Source organism: Myotis yumanensis, unplaced genomic scaffold, assembly GCF_028538775.1.
Source record: "Myotis yumanensis isolate MYYU_CA2020_CCGP unplaced genomic scaffold, mMyoYum1.0.hap1 SCAF_21, whole genome shotgun sequence".
In the NCBI taxonomy this organism is placed as follows: domain Eukaryota; kingdom Metazoa; phylum Chordata; class Mammalia; order Chiroptera; family Vespertilionidae; genus Myotis; species Myotis yumanensis.
The window spans coordinates 9421484-9438612 of NW_027223772.1; the positions used below are offsets into that span (position 1 = coordinate 9421484).

General features: G+C 38.4%; 1 protein-coding gene across 2 annotated transcripts in view; it reads right to left on the reverse strand.

Moving 5' to 3' along the window:
• Nucleotides 1–16769, reverse strand: part of ERCC6L2 (ERCC excision repair 6 like 2) — a 114749-nt gene extending 97980 nt beyond the window's left edge. Inside the window, exons 1-2 of one of the 2 annotated variants that reach the window (XR_011469270.1) lie at nt 16504–16637; nt 11100–11524 (exon numbers count right to left, since the gene is read on the reverse strand). Coding sequence is in view for 1 of the 2 variants with exons in the window: in XM_070400815.1 (XP_070256916.1) it covers nt 11100–11524; nt 16504–16549 (471 nt within the window). In the remaining variant the exon portion in view is untranslated. Of the gene's footprint in view, nt 1–11099; nt 11525–16503 lie in introns of both variants that reach the window. The other variant, XM_070400815.1, reaches the window with a different exon arrangement.
• Between the last annotated feature and the right edge of the window lie 360 nt (nt 16770–17129).

Here is a 17129-nt window from a genome sequence, read left to right on the forward strand (position 1 = left end):
AAAGTATGATCTACTCAGATGGGGGAAAAGAAGTTACTATTACTTTAGAAAAATAAATTATAAAACCTAAAAAAAGAGAGAATTAGCAAAGCTATAGGAAAATAGAATTTTTAGTATGAGTGTAGATATTTATACTCTGAATCCCAAGTAATAGAAAAACTGAAGTATTTGAAAAGATAAAAGCTGAAAACTTTAAAAATGTGACCAAAAAATAAATAAAATAAAAATCAAGTCATATAGCCCATATCCACTAAGAACATCAGGCCAAAAATATAAATAAAAATTTTTAAATCCAAAAGTTTAGGTGCTTCATAAAAAACTGTTCAAACCTTGAAACACTGAAAATAAATCTTAAAAATATTCAGAGCAACAAGTCCACAAATAACTGAGCTTGCAGCAAAAACAATGAAAGACACTATAAATAGAATACTTTCAAAGTGTGAAAGAAAATAAATCAATCTAGTTTTATAACTAGTGAAATTATCATTCAAGTGTGAAGATATTTTCAGACAAACAAAACCTGAGACAATGCATTACCAAAAGAGTCACACCAAAGAGAATAACTAAAGGATGTTTTCCGGACAAAGAAAATGATTCTATTTAGAGCAGGGAAAACTTAAGAGCAACAAAAATAATAAATACATAGAAAATATAAATGTATATTGACATTATGAAACAATAATAAAATATTTTGTTGGGATTAAATAACAGAAGAATTAAAAGATATGACAACAATATACATGAGTTAGAAAGGGCACAACTGCAGTTACTATATTCAGAGGTCTTTAATGCTATCTGGTCATTTCAAATCATTGCTACTTTCTTCCACCAAATTTCACTCCTCCTTCCTCTGAGTCTAGCCCAATTTTTGTAAATGTTCTGCATACAAATTGGTTGTTACAGAATAGTCATGGAGATTTAAAGTATGGCCTAGGGAATATAGTCAATAATCCTATCTAATAAAAGACAAAAAGGGTAATTAACCGTACCTCCGCTACGCTTCCCATTGGCTAATCAGGGCGATATGCAAATTAACTGCCAAGAAAGATGGCGGCCGGCAGCCACGCAGCTGAAGCGAGCAGGAGATTTGCTTGCTCCAGTGATGGAGGAAGCCAAGGTTCCCGGCGTGCCGCGACTCGGCTCTGAGCCCGAAAGCAACAATGTTTCAATTATAGAAGCTAAACAAACCCCAGATACCTGCTTTCAGCCAGCCATGGCCTCAGAGCTGGAAGCGTCAGTGAAGGCAACAGAGTTTCAATTATAGAAGGTAAATAAATCTCAGAATTAAAAAAAAAAAAAAAAAAAGGAGAGGCTGGGAGCTTCAGTCGCTGGCCAGCCTGAAAACATCCCTCAGCCCCTCACCCAGACTAGTCAGGCACCCCAGTGGGGACCCCCACCCTAAAGGGGGTGTGGCCAGCCTGAAAACAGCCATCAGCCCCTCACCCAGGCTGGCCAGGCACCCCAGCGGGACCCCCCACCCTGATCCAGGACACCCTTCAGGGCAAACCAGCCGACCCCCACTGGTGCACCAGGCCTCTATCCTATATAGTAAATGGCTAATATGCAAACTGACCCTAACAGCAGAAAGACTGGGAATGACTGGTCACTATGACACACACTGACTACCAGGGGGCAGACGCTCAATGCAGGAGCTGCCCTCTGGTGGTCAATGCGCTCCCACATGGGGGAGCTCTGCTCAGCCACAAGCCAGGCTGATGGCTGCCAGTACATCGGTGGTGGTGGGAGCCTCTCCTGCCTCCTCAGCAGCGCTAAGGATGTCTGACTGCAGCTTAGGCCTGGTCCCCGCTGGCAAGTGGACATCCCCCAAGGGCTGCCGGGCTGCCAGAGGGATGTCTGATTGCCATCTTAGGCCCAATCCCCCGGGGAGCAGGCCTAAGCCAGCAGGTGGTCATCCCCCGAGGGGTCTCAGACTGCGAGAGGGCACAGGCCGGGCTGAGGGACCCCCCATCCCCAAGTGCACAAATTTTTATGCATCAGGTCTCTAGTATTCTAATAATTATGTATGGTGTCAGATGAGTGCGAGATTTATCATAATGATCACTTAGTACGTTATATAATGTCTAATCACTGGGGTGTACACCTCAAACTAATATAATAGTGTACGTCAAGTGTAACTGAAAATTAAAAAATGACAAAAATAATAGAGTAAAATAAAATACTTAAAAAAAGATAATCTGACAAGAATATTACAATATGTACATTAAAATTAACAGGTCAATTTCTCTTACTCATATAGAAACAAAACTCCTAAAATATTAGGAAATGGAACACAGAAATATTTTTAAAAGGCATATATACCAAAACCAAGTTTAGTTGATTCTGAAAATATAGTTTGGTTTCACCTTCAAAATTTAGATATTAGGTGATAGGTAGGTATCATTGGTAGTATACTTAGCTTTCTTAACTCTTAACTTCCTTAAAATACAAATAGGATGACCTATTTCATTACAATATACCTACATGCTACATAAAGTGGTACATTAAGTCTTAGTACTGTGAAAAGTTAAATATGTATATTTTCATCACTTAAGCAACCATCCAAAAAAAAATTCAAATAAGAATAGTTAAAAAGTCTGCCGAAACCGGTTTGGCTCAGTGGATAGAGCGTCAGCCTGCGGACTGAGAGGTCCCGGGTTCGATTCCGGTCAAGGGCATGTACCTGGGTTGCGGGCACATCCGGTGGGGGATGTGCAAGAGGCAGCTGATCGAAGTTTCTCTCTCATCAATGTTTCTAACTCTCTCTATCTCTCTCCCTTCCTCTCTGTGAAAAATCAATAAAATATATTAAAAAAAAAAAATAGTTAAAAAGTCAATAGAAGAATTAAAGTGGCATTCTAAAACTATCCTATTAACACAAAGAAAGGCAGGAAAGGAGAAATAGTAAAACAGTAAGCAGTCTGTTCAAACAGAAAAACAAAGAATAAAATGGTATATCCAAATTAAATAAAACAGGAATTACATTAAATATAAATGGCTAAACACTCCAATTAAATATCAAATTGTCCAGATGGATAAGAGCTGTGTATAAGAGATATACTATAAATACATATAAAGACACTGACAGCTTGAAATAGAGGGTTTGAAAAGATTTACCATGCAATCAGGAAACATAAGCATACTGGAGTGGCCATCTCCATATCAGATAAAATAGATAATATTACCAATAGTATTACCAGAAATAGACATTTCATAATGATGAAAGGGTTGGTTCATTGAGAAGACATAACAGTCATAAAGGTTTATGATCCCAATAACAGAGCCTCAAAATACATGAAGACAAAGTGGTTAGAATTAAAGGGTAGACAAACCTACAATCATATTCATAGTGGGAGACTTTAACTTCCCTAAAAAAATCTGAACATTATCAAACACCCTGACATGATAACTCATGTTTGTAGACCTTATCCATCTGCAGACTACATATTCTTTTGAAATGCACATAGTATGTTCAATAAAACGGGCTACTAAAAAACTCAATAAATTTTTCAAAATACTAAAATATTACAGACTAGCTATTATGAAATTAGAAAACATTAATGAAGAGATATCTAGGAAAAATAGATAAACATTGCCAAATCAAATATACACTTGTAAATAACCCCAAAGATCAAAAAAAAGAATCACACATAAAAATCAGAAAATCCTCTCAATTACATGAAAATATAACACATAAAATTTGTGGGATGCAGATAAAGCAATGCTTGAACATAAATTTGGAGCATAAAAAGGTAGATATGAAATTAATGACCTAAGGTTCTATTTAACAAACTAGCAAATGAAGATGAAATATATTCACAGTAAGGAGAAGGAAAATAATGGAGATAACAGCAGGAATCAAAGAAATACCAAACAAATGAACAACAGAGAAAATTAACAAAGCTAAAAGCTGGTTCTTTGAAAAGATAAACAAAATCAGTAAACCTGAAGTTGGGTGAATCAAGAATAAAACAGAGAGTATACAAAGTATCCATAAGAATACAGAGAGATATCACGCAGATCCTACAAACATTAAAATAATAATAAAGAAATATCATGAATAATTTTATGCTAGTCAATATGACAATTTAAATGAAATGGATAAATTCTTTGAAAAATATAATTTATCAAAACCAATGTAAGAAAAAATATAAATAGCCCCATATCTATTAAAGTAACTGAATCCATTATAAAAATTAATGATAAAAATAAAATCTTTCTTTAAAGAAAACGCCAGGTCCAAAAAATTTCACTAGTGAATTCCATCAAATATTTAAGGAGAAAATAACACAAACTCTTTCAGAAAAGAGAGGAGAAAGAAACACTTCCCAATTTATTCAATGAGGCCTGCATAACCTTGCTATTAAAACCAGACAAACACATTATTTGTAATAAATATAATTCCAAAAATTCTTAAAATATTAGCTAACTGAATCCAGCAATATATAAAAATAAAACCTCATTACCAAATTGGATTTATCCCAGGAATACAATATTGGTTAAACTTAAAAAAAAACAATCAATATAAATCAGATTGATTTATATACTATAATACATTAACAGAATAAAGGAGAAAAATGTGATTATCTAAATTGAAGCAGAAAAGTATTAGAAAAAATTTAATACACATCCTATATAAGAAGTAATATGCAAATTAACCCTCATGCTCTCACAACATGGCTGCCTACGACCAGGCCGGCAGGGGGGTTAGTGAGGGACGACCAAACGACTGAACAAGCAGGCTGCATGGGGTGACCAGACCAGCAGAGGGGTTAGTGAGGGACAACCAAACAACTGAACAGCAGGCTGCGTGGGGCAACTAGGCTGGCGGGGGTGCCATGAGGTGCGACCAGGTCGGCCGGGAGGGGGGATGGGGGGGGCATTTGGGGGCGACCAGGCCGGCAGGTGGGAGGGGTGCAATTGGGGGTGAGCAGGCCGATGAGAGGGTAGTTGGGGGCGATTAGGCTGGAAGGGGGGCAGTTGGGGACGACCAGGTAGGCAGACAGGTGAACAATTAGGAGCCAGTGGTCCAGGATTGTGAGAGGGGTCCCGGATTGGAGAGGGTGCAGGCTGGGCTGAGGGGACCCCCTCCATGCACGAATTTCATGCACCAGGCCTCTAGTTTCAGATAAAATATCACTCTGAGAAAGCATTCTGTTTGTACAGGCATTCCTTTCTAAATGTCAGGCAAACATTTTTATAGGCCATTTTCGTCATATACAGACAGCACATGATATACAGAATAAATCAGAGGCCAAAAAAGAAAAGTGCTTTAATCTTTAAAACATGAGGACATTTTTGTTTCTTCTTTAAAGGATCTGTGGCTCTGCAGGTTAATTAGTCCCTCACAATGGATATTATGGGATCTTATCCATGAAACACAGCCAATATTACTTTTTCTCATTACTATATTCTTAAATGAATGACATAACTTGTAATCCTAAGAACTTTTAAATTTTAGTATAGTTCTTGAATCTCAGATCATATTATCCAAAAGATGGTGTTGACAATAGCCTAAGAAAGCTGTAATTATCAGCAACCCCACCATATCTCTCAGGATTGAGGTTTACTATACATGTCTTTTTTAAACAATAGCTTTCAGAGGTAACATCTTTGATTATGTAATATCTAATAATATAAAAGCAAAGATTCAAAGAAAATCTTTATAGTTTCCAAATTTCTCCTCTGCTGCTCAAAAAGTATTAACACCATCTTTTTCACATAGTAGATAGGGAAACAAACTTGTGAAGCACATATTGTACATATTTAATAGTTTTTAAGCCTGTGCCTATTAAAGTTAATTACCAAATTAAGATTAAAAAATAATTTTGATTCAATGAGTGAGATTTTCTTTTATGATAAACCTTTCAAATACTGTACTAGAGCTATGCCCTTCAATGAAAAAGCGAGAAAACACACAAACCTTTAATGTCCTAATTGATATCACTCAAATTAGTTCAAAATTTTGGTGGGTTTTCAAAAGCAAACCCAACACAAAGCAAACCCAACACAAAGAACAAAAATACCAATTTCTGTGTAAAGCCTCCCCTGACACCCACAGGCAGGCCTGCTCTTCCTCCCATCCACTTGCAAGACGGGCTGAAGACCCTTTGGCTTCATTTCTTTTGATCACCATTTGTGAACTCTGTAAGTACAGTGATTGTGTCCATTTATACTAGGTTCTTCAGAACCTAAACCGCATTAGGTGCTTAATAAATGTCAGCTCATTGAATGAATGCAGTTCATTAAAAGCTAAATAGAAGACTGCAAGATACAGGCAGTAAAGAGTAGAGAGAGGGAAAAAAAGAATAGTGAATGGAAATGAAAATAGTTACTTCCTGTATATGAACTTAGATAGGGAATTCATTCAGTACTGTTGTCTCAGTTTCTTCATTTATTAAAAAAGCTGAACAAGATTATCTCTAATATCTATTTTTAAATTTTTTTAAGTAAAATGATCATCATTCTATGTATAAATATTCTCATAGACTAAACACTCTCTTAACCAACCTTCACTGAACCAAATCACCAAATTAACCAAAGTTTTCTACCACTCCGAAAAACAATACTCTGAGCAAAGGTTGTCAAACTTCAGTGGGCCTCAAACAATCTGTTAAAACAGGGACTGCTGAGTCCCACCTCCGGAGCTTCTGATTCGCTAAGTCTGGGTTAAGATCCATGAAGTTACAATGCTAACAAGTTCCCAGCTGATGCTGATGCTTTTGGTCCAGAGATCACACGTTTGAGAAAGCACTGCTATATAGTAAGTGCCCTTTCTATCCCCCTTCTATCAGTTGAGCTATTTGATTAGCAAAGGTCAGTTTCCCAAACCTATATAGTCCAGTTGAAATTGTTTATTATAGTTAAATAGCTAATTAAATATTATGTAAATGTATAGAGGGGTGTCATTTTCAAATTACCTATTGCATTAGATGTGAGAATCCTGAAAAATATTAGGAAATTCTCATAAAAATTTAGGGTTTTACATCTCTTCTCACTATAATTTTTTAGTCAAATTAAAAACTAAAAGTAAAAGTAGTAGATGATAAATCATTGGTGTTGACCATATCATGGGCACAAATGAACATGAAGAAACTTTTGGGGTGATAGATATGTTCATTATCTTGAGTATGGAAATGTAGTGATCATTTCCTGAGTGTATATATGCAAAATTTATCAAATTATATACTGTAAAATTATGTAGTTTATTGCATGTCAATTACACCTCAATAAAGTATATAAACAACACACAAGCAAACACATACATACATACCTAACCAAACTGCTAAAATTAATAAGACCGACCAAACCAAGTTTTATGAGGACATGAAACAACCATAATTCTCATATATTCTTGGTAGGAATGCAAAATGGTCTGAACACTCTGATAAAAGGTTTGGCAATTTCTTATAAAACTAAACACACATCAGCTCTATGACCAAGTAATTCCATTCCTTATTATTTACCCAAAAGAAATGAAAACACAAGAGATTGTTCAAGAAAGTTGTAAATAGTTTTATTCATAATAGCTAAACTGGAAACAGTCTGTAAGCAGGGGGATGGATAAACAAAATGAAGCATCTATTTCTATACGATGGAGCACTGAAAAGGCAAAGCTAATCTCTTTCGTAAGAAGCAGAACAATGATTGCCTCTTGGGGCTGTACAGAACGAGAAATGAAGACATTTTCTGAAGTAATGATATAATATTCTATATCTTGAGAGGGTTTATTTTACTTAACAGAGATGTACATTTGTCAAAATTCATAGAATGGTGAGTATACTTAAGATTTGTGCATTTCATTGTAAATTTTATTTCAAAAGGGATAAAATAATTATAAATAAATTTTGAACTCTAATGACATGAGAGCTCAAGTATTTGGGGATAGAATATACTAATATCTGCTACTTTAAAATGCATCCAAAAGATGGCTTGATGGATGGTCAGATATGTGATAAAGGCATATGTAAAGAAACAGAAAATTAACAGAATCTAAGTGGTGAGTATTCATTGTACAATTCTTCCCACTCTTCTTTATGTTTGAAAAGTTTCATAATAAGATTTTTATTTTGGGGGGGGGGTCAGCTTGTAAGATAGTAGTGATTCCACTTTTTGCATATTTATGTATGTCTATGTGTTCATGGACATGCATATATGAATTATATGTTATGCATATATTTATGTATGTTGTACCATGCTCACTGTCAATCAGATCCTTCCAATTCACTTAAAAAAACAACACACAAGTTCCTCCTATTCCTTATTGATACAAAACAAACAAAAAAGAAACTCCCTCAAAATCCCATCCTCTTCAGCTACTAGTAAGTCTCTTTTGTTTCCTTTCAAAGCCGTATTTCTTAAAGAGGTGAGGCTACTCGCTGTGTCCAAGTCTTCACCTACTTCTTCCTGGCTTGTAACTCTAAAATTCCAGCAAAACGTCTTTTGCTCAGATAACAATTATTTCCATGTCACTAGATTAAATAAACATTTTTTAATCCTCATCCCTTGAAGAATGAAAAATATTAAATTTGCCTACTTTTAAGTTTGAAATGAGGGAGGCAAATTTTATTTGGTATATAAAGCAAGCTTTTTTTGAAGAAGAAGAACACAATTTCATATTAAGGCCAAGTTAGAATGTAAGATGGGGAAACTTAAGGGATGATAACAAAAAAATGAAAAAGGAAAAAAATAAAGAAGATAATACTATAGTTCAAACAGTAAATGTCAATGGTCTATTTTCACGGACCTAATTCTACTGCATTTTTAAATACTAGTGACCTCATTAACATCACGTTTCTTCAACAGTTCACTAGTATATACACTGAGTGGCCAGATTATTTGACCACCTGACGTTTGTAGGCAAATTAGCCGTACACTACATCATATGGGATATGGAAGCCAAAGGCCTGTTCGAACACCTTTGCTGTCTGCAGTTACCAAGATAAAACGTCTCCAATTCGCACAGGAACACAAGGAGTCGAGCATTGGAAAAAAGTCATATGATCCGATGAATCACGTTTCCAGTTGCATCATGCAGATGGCAGAGTGAGAATTTGGCGGAAACAGCATGAAAGCATGCACCCCACATGCATGAATACAACTGTTCAAACTGGTGGGGGCAGTGTTATGGTTTGGGGCATGTTTTCCTGGCATGATTTGGGCCCTTTAATTCGTGTGGAACAACGTCTGAGGAGATGGCTTCTTCCAACAAGACAATGCGCCATGCCATGGTGCTCGTATTGTGCAGGAGTGCTTTCAAGAACATGAGGGAGACTTTACCTTGCTTAGCTGGCCCCCACAATCACCAGATCTCAATCCAATTGAGTATTTGTGGGACGAAGTTAAAAGAGCCATCAGGCAGCTGGTTCCACAACCATCAAATCTCACAGAACTGGACAGTGCTATTCATCAGGCATGGTGTCAGATTCCTTGCATCACCTTTCAACATCTTGTGGAGTCAATGGCGAGAAGAATCGCCGCAGTATTGAAGGCAAAAGGTGGCCCAACAAAGTACTGATGGGGTGGTCATAATAATCTGGCCACTCACGTTCAAATATATCCCACGTTCAAAGGCTGTTAAATCGCATTGTTTACCCATATCTTCAGAAAAAAATCACTTCTACTGTCGTGGTAAACAACCTGCTTCCCTATTTATAATGGTCTGGCCTTCTAGCAACTTCAGCGTGAAATTATAGCTAATTTGCCTACAAATGTCAGGTGGTCATAATAATCTGGCCACTCAGTGTATAGTCATTACATCTCTAGACTCTATCTTATACGGGTCTCCCAAACTTCCTATTTATGTAGAAATTATTCTCTGAATTATGAGAACCAGAGAACTAGGTCCCCAAGGATCGGACAATCCAGCTAAGAATCAAAATTAGTACAGAAACTACTTCCTAATCTTCAGGAGATGAACTCACAAAGACTTTCACAGCATATAATACAACTCAGAGCCTTCCAATGATTTCAGTGTGTCAGGTAACACAAAATCATATAGTGAAATCACTTTAAAAATTATTCTATGAAGTATAAAATATAGGGAATTTCTTTGTAACATGGGCTTCACAGATGTAAACTAAACTTGAGCCTAAAACTTGCAGAAGAATTTTCACTGTACTTAAATAGTTTTAAGGTAGGGTGCCCAAACTGCAGGTCACTTTTTGTAGCACCCTCACCTTTCTGATGTGGAAGATGAACAAGCATTGGCTAGACAAAGAAGTGTGAGAAAGAACATTCTAGCGTGGGCAAAAGCAGTAAAAGTGTATGTAAAGAGTTACAAAAGGGCTTTATGGTTTATTTACCTCTAGTATCTATCTATATATCTTAGTCACAGACAGTAGTTTCTAAAAGGCATTCTTTATTCTTGCCACCTGTTCTGAGAAAGCAAATTCATTTATTCCAGGAAGTGGGTGCTCCCTACTCCAAGGGAGGACTGCAGCATCACGAGAGAAAGAGACAGATGACCCAGATAAACTGTACCTGAATTTGTGACCCACAAAAACTACAATATGATAAATGTGCACCATTTTTAAGCTACCAAATTTTGGTGTAATTTGTTTTGCAGCAATAGATAACTAATATAGATCCTCTCAGCAGAAAAGCATGTATAGTACATGTAAATTCTAGCACACATTTTAGGGAAATGTCTACCAATAGAACTCCTAGTGGCCCAGGGATCCCAGGCTAGGAAACTTCTAATGCAATGGGCACAAAAGGCCTGTAAGAATCAATTTAACAATGCTATCCAGCTCAATAAATATCAGACCACTTTCCTTCCATCAAGTATTACTAAGAAAGTTAAACTAATACAATTGATATCTTACTACTAGTATTACCAAAGGTAAAATCAAGCCAAAACATTATGTTGAATAATATATTTCATAAATACTAAGTACTACTAAGTAAGTTCTGAGGATAAAATAATGACTAAGGCACTGTCCTTAACTTTAAGGACTTTACTGTCAGGTGGGTGACACATACACACACTAGCTATCGTAAGAACTGAGAGTAAAAACAAGAGATTTCCATATGGTACCTACTCATGTTTATAATAAAATGACTTTATGGAATATTAATTATAAAGTAATTAAAGGAATTACCTGTACTGTTTTTCCAAGTCCCATATCATCACCAAGAATACACCCTCTTCCTTGGATGAAGTGTCCATAAAGAAACTGGGCTCCTTCCCTTTGGTAGTCTCTCAAATACCTATTAATAGTGTAAGGAATAGAGTCTCCATCTTCAGATAACTGAAAAGCAACTGCAGATGATGGAAATTTTCGGTCTGGGAAATAAGGCTTTTCTAAATCTTCATCATCAAATATGAAATTCCTGGAGCAATCTTTAACAGATTTTACTTCTTGAAGTCTTTTAAGAGGTACTTTCCTTTCTTGAAAATCTGAATATAAGATGATTGCAAATGACTTCCCATTTTCATCCACGATGATAGATTTTATACTTGCTTCACAAAGTTTTTCATTATCTGGAGAAGGGACAAGACATCTTTCTCCTGGGTGCCATATGTCTGTAATAATAAAGAAGGAAATAAAGTTTCCAAATCTAGCTTATAAAAGTACCACCTCATTCATCCTGCTATGAGAAAAAAATACCTCACATAAATACTCTTTCTAAATAACTGAAACAAGATAAATTATACATATAACATGTATAAATATTTTTCTTAAATATATCATCAGATGTTCTATACAAAGGAGAATAAAGGGTACATAATCTATTTTCAGTCGTTCTCACCCTGGTTGCATCATAATCTCCTCAAACATGCTTGGACATTACCCCTGTCTATTCTGATTCAGTGGATATAGGCCATGGACATCCGGTTTTATTACTTTGTTTGATGGTTATTGTTGAATTCAAAAGTTGATTCTGCTCCACAGCCAGGGCTGAGAACCACTGATTTAAATATCCATGATGACTCATTAACATCATATATATTATTCATGATATGGTAGAGTAATAGAGAATAGGACTTAGTAAGGAGTAAGCTAAAATCCTCTGGACAGCAATGCTTTTGTAATTCTTCTATCTTCTTTTTCATACTTACTCCATCTTCTTTCTCTAAAGACAGCTGTTTCTTCTCATTGTCAATACTGCTGCTTCTAAACTGTTGTTTTATGTGTACGTATACAACTAACCAAGAGAACCCCAAATTCAGTGATGTGTACCAGCTTTGTCAAGGTTTTTTCCCTTCTAGGTTTTGAAGAGTTAAGAGTATTAAAAGAAAGATAAATTCTAAGATCTCTTTTTGCTCATATTCTATTATTTTTTGGAAAGTCTGAACTCTATATACATGAATTTATTCTGTACTTAACTGTAGAGATGTTATAATTTCTATTCGGAAAATATAGCACTGTGATTGGGGAGAGGAGTCTCTATAGAGCAGGGGTCCTCAAACTGCGGCCCGCCGAAAACATTTATCCGGCCCGCCGGGTGTTTTTGCCTCCACTGCCTGTTGCTTAGCAGCCGACTAGTTTTTTTAAAAACTATAGTCCAGCCCTCCAATGGTCTGAGGGACAGCGAACTGGCCCCCTGTTTAAAAAGTTTGAGGACCCCTGCTATAGAGTATACTATTGGTACAATTAAAAAGTACCAAATAGAGGAAATTAAGTAAAAATAATTCTACAAATGAAATTTCTTATAGCAAGAACCCCAGAGAAATTATTTGGCTACAATGGTAAGAACAGTAAGAATTACTTTTCTCACACATTTCTCAGTGAGATCGGATGACCACTGCTAGTTTTCTAGGTCTTCTTAATGATTTCAAGTTAGGTTTTGATGACATTTATGATTATAATATGACTGGTATGTCTATAGTCTCTCAAGAATAGCTCATTATGCTATTTCTCATCAGTTGTTCTTTAAAAGTAAAACCATTATTCCCACTAACTCTGGTGAGACTGTTTTGCATAACAATCAGAAGTACACAGAAAAAATTTGTTCTCCCACTCTAATATTGGATCCAAACTATTTGAGAACTGCTACGCTATTCTAAAAGACGAAGTTTCAATGTGAATCTAAAACTTTGATCCACCGTACAGGAAACAACACCTAGATCAATAGGCCCTATTTTCAAAATAGTAACTCTTTGGACCTTAAAACATAAATTAACCCTTATAGCAATTCTTAATACATTATTTCTGTTTCACATGATTTGTTTGTCTACTCAGCAAATGCCTTCTAATTTTTAAAGACCTAAAACTCATTATTTTTTTTTATTATTCAACATCTATGACTTGACACCAATTACTAACTAGATACTAATCAAAATGATGGGTACAAAATTTTAAAAACCAACGTAAAAAATTATAATGATGTGGCACACCCTCCCTGGAGCGCCTGTGCCTTTCCCTGCCCCCTCCCCCAGACATGCATCTCCTAAACTCTAAACAGCCAGGGCAGCAATGGGCAGGGGCAGTTCATCCCGGGCCAAACCCCTGTACCTGAGCCCCAGGCTCCCTTTTCTGACGTCTCAGTGAACCAAAGCAGACCCGCCGAGGCTCACTTCCCCACCTAGTCCCTCTCCTGTTTTCGTTGGCCCTTCCTTGTTTCACTGTCTCAGCTTTAATAATCATCCTTTAAAATTAAGAAAAAATTATAGTGATTAAACCTTGCTAAGAACCAGACTTTCTGAATCTCATTAAATGGCATCATCGTGTAACCAACTTTTCAGGGTTTAAAACCTTCAGTCTGCCCTTACTCCTCTTTTTATATTACTCCCTACATCCAATCCATCAGAATGTCTTGCTGTTTCTACCTCAAAAATGTATTACTTTTCTCCATGAAACCACTGTTGCCAAACTATTCTGTAGAGTCCGATTTTAGCTACTTGTTATTTTAGATCTTGCAGGCCTTGCCCTTGTAATGTAAAAGAGGCCAGACAACACATTAAATGCTTGGCTATGGCTGTGTTCCAATAAGACTTTATCTACAAAAACAAGTGTTCCAGATTTGGTCCACAACCATGGTTTGCTGACTTCTGCACTGAAGTATGCCAGCTTTGGCTTTCTCCTCGATTACTGCCATAGGCTCCCAACCATTCTCTCTGCAGCCACTATTTCCCCTACAATCCATCTTCCATATAGCAGCAATATTGACTATTTAAAAATGCAAATTATTAGCAAATCTTTACCTTAAAATCTTTCAATAACCATCCGTGGTACATAAGTCCCTGTATGATCTGTCTGTACTTACTTCTCCAACTTACCCTTGATTCAAACATGCTAACCATGTCTTCTCTCAGCTGTTTTTATGTCATCTCCTTGGAGATTTTGTCTCTGACCACCTTATTTAAAGTAGGGTACTCCATTATTCTCTAGCTCACTATTTTATTGCCTCCACAGTACTTAACACAATGTTTCTCATGTTTACTTGTTTTTATCTGTCTTTCCCACTAGAAAATAACTTCTTTTCAAAGAAAATGTCTATATTGTTCTAAATTTTATCCCCAGGACCAGCACACAGTAGGCATTCAATAAACATGTGCTGAATTTATTAACGTAAACACATCCTTGATCTCACAGATCCTTGATATTTCCTGAGGGAGACAGCTACTGAAATTTTACAAACATGAAATTGTCCTAAGTGTTCTGGAAGAGGAGAACAGTGTGCTATAAGAAAGAAGTATCGAGGAAACCAGAGGAAAAGGTCTAAGAGGAGTTTGTCAGTCAGAGGGTACAGCATGGGCAGAAGCCTTATGGGCCTCACACAAAAAATTATGGAATACTACTTGGTTCCTGAGTTTGGCTAATTTCTAAAAGTAAATAGTTAAGTTTGAGCTCAGGCTGGGATCCTTCAGGATTCAAACTCCAGAATAAATCGCTTAAATTGGGAGGATTTCATGTTGGATTGAATGGTGTGTGTGTGTGGTGGTGTTGCGGGGGGAGGGAGTGACAGTAAGGCTCCTTATGATCTGGTCTGTTTTCCTCTTTAACGTCATTTCCTACCAGCTCTCCCTCTTGCATTCCAAACGGGCCTCCTTGCTATTCCTCACCTTGGCAAGCATGCTCCCACCGCAGGGCTCTTGGGCTTTCTGTTTCTTCACCAACACCCTCCCTGAATACCAGAGTGACTGATGCTTTCACTTCATTCAGCTCTCTGCTCTAAATGGCATCTCCTCAGAGGTGTCTTCTCTGACCACAAATCTAAACTAGAAGTCCCTGCCCTTCTCTCTTCCTTTACCCTGCTTTATTCCGTTTTCAGAGAAAAATATTACATATCTGTTATTGTTTATCTCCTCAACTTAAACATACGTTCCCTAGAGCAGGGCTTAATTTGTGTTCACCGCTATCTCCTGGGCACCTAGAACAATATCTGAAGCTCAAATACGTGTAGAATGAACAACTATTGACATATAGCCAGCATCTGAAGGCTTTGTGTGTGCCAGCATGTGCTTCAGATGTAGTAACTCATTTAAGCCTCCCAACCACCCTTGCATTACTTCAGGTAAGCAACATCATCAGTTCCATTTTACAAGTGTGGCAACAGATAAAGGTTAGCCGACTTGCCCATGGTCACACAGCTGGAAAGAGACAGAGCCTAGTATGAACCACGGCATCTGATCTGCAAGCTCGTGCTGTACCAGCTCACACATGACTGACCACTTGGTAGGAGTAGCCCCTACTCCTGTGAACTGAGGCACGAGCATCCCAGTCACTATAATCTCCACTCAACAGCTTCATCTATTTATTTCACCTGCCAGGGCTCTTCAGGTATTGATATTTGTGCTCCCTGGGTTACAATATTAATTCTGGCCTTCAGTTTTGACTTGTTACATAAACCTCTTTGAATTTTAGCTCTGAATTCATCTATTTAATGAGATCATGACCGTCCCCAAAGGAAAGCATGTAGACAAACATTGGGCATGTTGCTGTTGTTATATCGCTATAATGAAAGCTATTAATTCGGGGGCGGTAAGGTATCTCTGATGACTTATGGCAGATAACTAAATCCTATTTAAACCCCCTCTTGGTGATTCTTTAAAACTGTACTATAAGGCCCTGGCTCAATACATTATATATTAAGCTCTTTGTGTTATAAGCTAAACTAAAAGTCTCTGCGTTTTTCATCAACTTAACAACAAACTTCTACCATGAATAAGAACCAGGATGTACCAGGATAAAGAATAAAAAATATCAAACATAGACTGAGCGCTTATTATGGGCCAGACCCTGGGTCACAAGTGCTTTGTATACACCGTCTCATTTAATAATCACAAGAACTCAGACAGGATCTCAGTTCTTCGTGCCCAAAGTTGCTCAGCAAGGAACTGTCAGAGCCAGTACTCATCCTAGGGCAGTGTGACTGCAGGGTCCGGTTCTCAGCGCCGAACCGCAAGGCAGTGAGCCCAGCCTTGGAGGGATTCGCGCCTCCAGCTGTCACTCAGGGGCGCCACCGGGTCAAATCCCAGCCCCGGGGGACCGGCAGGAACAGGTCCACCCGGCGCAGCACAGACGGGTGTCAGCGGAGTGGCAAGCTCGGAGCTTATACCTTTGACGGCGGTTTCCACGCGGGGCTTCGGGGCGGAGGGATCCATCTGGCCCGGGGGCGGGGCCTGGCAGCCTCGAGGACGGCGGGGAGGAGGCGAGCCCGCAGACCGCGGCCAACACCACCTCCCGCCCCGCTCCGTGCATCGCCCCCCTAAACCCTGACGCCACCGGCAAGAGGGAGCAAAAGTGCAGCCTGATGCGGTCCGGGGAGAAGGGGCGGTGGCGTCCGAGGCAGGGGCAGAGCCGAAGAGCGCTGTGGAGGCTTGCGGGGCGGCGCTCACCTAGTCGTCTGGGGCTCCGCCGCAGAAGAGAGGACAGCCCATATGCATGGCGATCACCTGGCCCTCCCTCTTAGGGCGGGCCCCCCTCTACCGCCCACCACAACTTCCCGCCCCGACTCGGAAAATCCCGCGAGATCGGGCTTCCGAACTGTCATCGGGATCTCGCGAGAACAAAATCTTGGTTTACAGGGGCGGAGCCACTCTCCTGCGCTCTTTTCTCCCCGGAGAGCTGGAACACAAAAGTTCGCGATAGTTGGAAATGTCGCGAGGTTAGATACCGCTCGCTCACGTGGTGCAGGACCTGCCGCTCCGGGAGCCTGGGAGAGGCTCGCGGGCTGTCTCCTGC